At 45.2% G+C, this 6,171-nt stretch overlaps 1 protein-coding gene across 1 annotated transcript in view; it reads left to right on the top strand.

Annotated features, from left to right (window-relative positions):
* map3k9 (mitogen-activated protein kinase kinase kinase 9) overlaps window positions 1-4,067 on the top strand; it is a 16,202-nt gene extending 12,135 nt beyond the window's left edge. The window contains exons 8-11 of the mRNA XM_037694658.1: window positions 158-260; window positions 354-466; window positions 1,638-2,369; window positions 3,616-4,067. Coding sequence (XP_037550586.1) covers window positions 158-260; window positions 354-466; window positions 1,638-2,369; window positions 3,616-4,067 — 1,400 coding nt within the window. The remainder of the gene's footprint in view (window positions 1-157; window positions 261-353; window positions 467-1,637; window positions 2,370-3,615) is intronic.
* The last annotated feature ends 2,104 nt before the right edge of the window (window positions 4,068-6,171 follow it).

Raw genomic sequence — 6,171 nt, 5'->3', positions numbered from 1 at the left:
GATGACTGGTTGATGGATTGATTGATGTATAGATGGATGATGGCTGGATGGATGGATGGATGGATGGATAGATTGATGATGGATGGATGGTAGACACACAGATTTAGATTTGTTGATGTTTCTTTCATGTATAAATGGATAATGTCCTGTTTTTCAGTCACTCCAGGTGAGGGGAGCACAGAGATGGAAAGAAAGGGGTCCAGGAAGAAAGGCCGCTCCAGAGGATGCACCATCTACAGGGAGCACAGCGCCGACGCCAGGTGAAACCACAGTCAGTGTAACAAGCCCATTTGTGTTCTCAGTGAATGTTCTGAAGGGCAAACATTGTGGCTGTTACAAATCTCCTCTAACAGTGTGAAGCCCCCCCATGAGGGCAGTAGACAGCGATCCTGCAGCGCACCAAACCTCCGCAGATCCCCAAGACACAGTCCAGCAGTGCCTGGGGTCCCAAGTCTTTTGGAGACAGGTATGAACAGCTCAGCAGATATGTTCTTGTTGATCTCTAAAGCAGCTGCAGATGAACGGTGTTAAAGGATCCAGGTACATCCTTCCCATCTTGCTCCAGTTATAGACTGGACCTTCCAGATGTGCATGTTTTCAGCTGTATGATGAAGAAGCTGCTGTGAATACCCTCACAGCACCTACATCTGGATCATTGACACTTATGGGAGAGTTTTATATGAATCCACACCTCCTGGATGTTTTGATAACGTCCGAGAGCCTCCTCAGTCTGAATGTTTTTACAAACACGGTACTTACCCTCACCCACCGCTAACGGCCAGTGTGAGTGGTCATGTCATTGCCTGTGTGTGTCCGTGTCTGTTAACAAAATATTTTATGAACTACTGGACAAACTATCAGAAAGTAATCAATGAATGTTCAACTGATTAATATTTGGACACAACTCGATTCAAGATGGCCACCATAGCTAAGTGACAGACTAACAGTTATAGTTCCAATAATTTTTTTAATTCAAGTTTTATGTATACAGGTTAGTCTCATTGAGTCATGAGGACTCATTGACGAGAGACCTGTTATTTGTTAATTTGACAGATATGGAGCTAAAATCTTGTGTGGTAGTAGCTGAGAGTCTTTCTCAACACCTTCCAGAGAATCTAGGCCTGCATATGACTTCTAGAAGCTTTAGAGGACAACCTTATCAAAAATAAACTCATGGCTCTGTTTCTGCATAATCTTCATGGCAAGAAAATGCAACACCATGTTTTAAGAGTGTGGAACCAAGTAGGAGCAGATGAAGAAAAAAAGATGAAGGCCTAAAACTGAGCCTTGTGGAACACCACAAAAAAGAGGAGAAAAGGAAAATACTAAACCATCAAGGCTAACACAGTACCGTGTTTGTTTTTCCAAATTGTACCTGAACCATTCTAAAGCAGTGCCCTTGATTCCCACCCGCTGATTCAAACAACAAATTAGTATCATATGGTCCACAGTGTCAAATGCACCCATTAGATCTAAAAGTGCAAAGATATCACAGTCACCAGAGTAACTAAAATGATGTTGTTAAAAACTTTTAAAAGAGCTGATTAGTGCTGTTGAGGGTTTTTTTAAACCTTGAGAATGCTATGCTGCTCAAGAAAGACAGTAAACTGACTGTGCACTATATTGAATTTCTTTAGAAAATGAAGACAGCTGCTTCACCTCTGAGCTGGGGGCAGGCCCTTCTCCATCCTACCTGTGTCTTCCCTTCCAGAAGGAGCCCCCCTCAGCTTCTGACCCTGACGGTGATGGAGATGAGTACTGTCTCAGCAGCCAGGGCCCCGAAGCAGCACCATGCAGGAAGAGCCCAGGTGGGGGCCGTCGTTCCGAGTTGGTCCTGCTGGGTTGCGGGGCTCTGCTGGCAGCAGTCGGTTTGGGCTGCGACCTTCTGACGTTGGCCCGGCAGGAGGAGACCATCAAACCCCGATGGGAGGGCTTCTTTCACCGAGCAGGCGGCCCCCCAACTCGCAGACTGTTCTGGCGAGAAAGCCCGCTCAAGCCTTCAGCACCCCCTCTACCTGGTGGAAGTTTATCCCCTTCATATACTCTCTTGTCCTCTATGTCTGACTGCAACTCCACCCACTCCCTGCTGCACTCAGACAGCAAGGAGCTGCTGGTGCAACGCCCTGACTCGCCCACATCCCAGCTCCCCCCTCTACAGGCAGCTCATGGCCCAATCAACTCGCTGGTCAACACTCGCATCGAGAGCTTCAAGCGTAATCCCCGCCAGTCTCTCACCCCCACCCATGTTCCCTATGTCCCCACTTCCTGTCGCAGCCTCCGCCGAACACCGTCAGATGGAGCCATCAAGAAGAATTGTCCCCCCAACGGTCTGGATCCCCTGCCAGAACAAGGAGCTTTACACAACACAGGTGAGATACCTCGTCTGTTTATCATCTGCTGAAACAGACATGGTGTTCAGGAGTATTGATATTAAATCTGATCAATAACTAAGAAAAACACTAAAAAAATAAAGTAGTTTAAATGATAAGCTAAAAGGAGCTAAGGGAGCTGAAAATAGTTGAAAGAAGCTGAAAAAATCTTAAATGAGCAGTAAAAGGTTTTAAGCAGCTAAAGGGTTTGAAGGATGTGGAGAGCTCCATTCATTTTTAATGAGACAAACATGGCTGACAAAGCTGACTATTTCAAAAAGTAACATTTGCACAAATATCAAAGGTTGTAGCAGGAATGTCCTGAATGAGCCGAACATTTTGAGACATAAGTTGTTGAAATAGCACAAAACAGCAGAATGAGTTAGGAGCTGAAAAATGGATCTGAATGGTCCATTTCCAATTTCCAATGTTCTATTTAGGAACAGTCAGATTATTTGTCATAGAGGTACATGTCATACATTTTGCTGATGCTTTTAAACAAAGTGTAGTGCCTTGTAACATGGATATTTCTGAAAAATAGACAGTTCTGCATGACACAATGCCCTGCACTTATTGACTACAACACCTAGCAATAACAACTTTAGCATCCTAAGAGCAGAAAGAAGCAAGTCTCATAAGCAGCTGCTCCAGAGTGTTCTGTTGAGCTTTGTGAGAAGATCAGCTGGCAGCTGTAATATGAATGAATGAACCACTCCAAAACAAACCAGCTCATCTGTGACCAAGGATCAATGGTCCTCATTTTAGATCACCATGGTAACAGGGACAGAGTTTGGACTCACCCTGTAGCTGCATCTGAGCCCACCAGCTGCCCCAGAGCTGCACCCAGTTTTTCTAGACAGTCCTGGAAGATGTTTCTCACTTCCCTGTTTCCAAGGGGGTCTGGAACGGTCGAAGAGGGTTTAGGGGATCTGGAAGTCCTCGAATGTCTCTTTGAGGATACCTCATTTTCCAGGGACTAGAGGATCTCAAGTTTTCAGTCGCCAATATCTCCAAGTCTTCTTGCAGGTAGGAATTCTAGGCAAACCAGTGAGAGTTCAACAAGGACATGATCATACTCATTACTAAAATGCAGTTGACTCCAAGTGGTTCTTGACATATTTTGCTAACACAGAAACACAACATTATAGCCTTCAGTAGCAGCTACCCCTCAAAAAGAGCATTTATTAGAACTTAATGGTTTCCTTGAGTTTTTACTGGTTCTTTTGTCTTTTATGTTGTTCGGCAGCAGCAGTCTTCAGAGCCTTAAAAGAGGATGGTTCTGAGGTTCCTCGCCTCCCTGATCCAAACCTGGTCTTTCCCCCAACACCTCGTCATCGCTGTGCTCCAGAACGCCCCAAAACCTTGGACTTCCTGGTTCGACCTCGGCCTTCACCGCGAACTCGTTGTGACGTCTTCTCGGTCGAAACCAAGCCCATGGGGACAGGACTGAGCCTGACGAATGGCGAGTCCTCCATCCACACATCCAGCACAGACACTCCACCCACTTCAGAGTTTGGTAGAGACCAGGCAGTGCCTCTCACCCCCACAGAGGGCCCAACACCCTTCTCCCCCCACAGGAGTGAAAACCTGTTAGATCATTTGGACAAGGAACAGTGTCAGGATGGGACGGTCCCACTCTGCAGGACACAGACCAGCCTTCACAAAGACTCGGCCGATACAGCAGGATTCTGGTCCTGATTCAGTCCGAGCCTTCAGTGGCCCGGTCCGTGCATGGGCAGAACCATTTCTACTGTCAGGCTGAGAACTGTTAAAGAAATTCTTCCTGATCTGGCATCAGAATCAATGGCGAAGTATCGCCCTCCAGCTACCTGCTGAACCTGTAGACCGAGATCATTTGAGGACCAGACGGAACCCACTTATGGTCCTTTTGGTCAAATAACACCAGGCTCAGTCTCATGTTCTGTGAGCTGTCGGAGGACAGGCTGTGAATGACTCTCAGCAACTACCATGCAGCATTTTAGCTCAGTATCTGTCAGACTGGCTGAGGTCAGATTGCTGTGGCAACCATGTTGAACCGGACTGCCTCTAAAAGTTAAACGGTTGTAGAGGTACATCCAGCCATAATTTGTGGCTGCAATCCATCAAGTCATTCATGAGGCATGCAGCTAAAGACACTGTCGGTGAACAGGGTTCTCCTAAATGGCTCCAGTAAGTCCTGTGAGGTTTATTTGGACCCTCAGTCTCCTAGTGCAGTTCTCCAAAGCTCACAGTCCTATCCTTTGAGTTTTGAACATCTGTTTTCCATTTTTCTCTGGATGTAGTCACAAAGTTGGTTGAAAAGCAATATACCAATGTCCCCCATCACTGAGGGATCTGAACAGTGAATGTTTGTAGTTTTTGAGATGAGTGTTTCTCTGGACTGGACTTGAACAGGGAATGCAAGTAAACCTTCATGTTTTTGGTGAAAGATGTTCAAGAGGGTAGGAGTTTCTTACCCAAAAAACTGTCCAAAATGTCTTAGTCCAAGATGCAGCCAGACACAAAAACGGCAGTCAGTACCTCACCACATGGACGGACAGATGGAAGGTTTGCCCCTCCCCCCTTCATTGATCTGTGATGGGGGACAACCAGTCTGTGGACCTTCTAGTTGTTCCTGCTCTGGTTTTCATCTGTTAGAGGAAGATTTCCAGATGGAGCCATCTTACTTCTGACTCGTTCTGTTTGAAGTCATTAATATCCTTAGAGCTTTCAGAATCACTCTGAGTGGAGTCCAGATGGAACCTCCATGAATATAAAACTTGGTTTTGGTTGTTAAACTTGAACATTTTTGGATCAGATCCTTTAAACTCATCTGAATTATGTTTTTATCGCCCGCCTCAAGACAACAGCAGAGCCATAAACCTGGTGTTTATTCATCTGTACTGTTAGCAAAATATCTCTCTAGTTAAACTTTCAAAACGTAATCTCTGGTTGTTCGTCTACAACTGATTAACTTCTGGACTCAACCTGATTCAAGATGGCCGCCACAGCAAAGTCATGTTGTCAAACAAAAACGACTGAGTTACAGTTAGGTGTGGTGGTAGCTGAGACTGATCCCCACGACAACATCTGAGTGCTAAATGATCTGTTTTTAAAACTTCTAATAACCGCATGAGTCCTTCTGTCAGCAAAATATCTCATGAACCACTGGATGGATTTTTTTTTTTTCATTTACGGCTTATTGACTTTTAAAGTCACCTCCTCTGAAGACGGTGGTGGCCATCTTGAATGTGGCTGACTCCAGAACGTGTCATTAATTCTTCCTCTGGGAACGATTCCGTAAATATAGTTAACTGAGATATTTTGCTAACAGAGGCACAGGCCAAAACATCATTGTCCACCTGTGCTGTTAGGTGGCAGGAGATAAAAACATTCTGACCAGTTTACAAAGATAGAACTATTTATTTATTTATATTGTTTTGTTACCCACTGACTGTGGCACATTGACAGTAGAAGAAGAGCTGTGACACTTTTGAAGCTCTTCATGGACTTTGATCATGTTGCTTGTTCAACATCTGAACCCCTGCTGGCAGACCGACCCCCCCCCCCCCACCACCACCATATGCTAATGTGTGCTGATGGGGGTACAGTATGAGCTCTGATTAAAATGTTACCACAGGTCTATTCAGGCTGGAACATGTTTCATTTCTTTCACCCGAGTCAAATAAAGAAGGGAAACTTGTATCTGCTCCAACATTTTCTTTAGACTCATCAGCTGGACTCCAGGAGGAAGATCAATCTGGATTAAAGACAACATGTTGGGACAAGTTCCATCCATCCATTATCTTTACCCGCTTCTTCC

This window comes from Nematolebias whitei, chromosome 21 (genome assembly GCF_014905685.2).
Source record: "Nematolebias whitei isolate Nwh7 chromosome 21, NemWhi1, whole genome shotgun sequence".
Taxonomy (NCBI): domain Eukaryota; kingdom Metazoa; phylum Chordata; class Actinopteri; order Cyprinodontiformes; family Rivulidae; genus Nematolebias; species Nematolebias whitei.
This window is presented reverse-complemented; position numbering and strand designations above follow the sequence as displayed.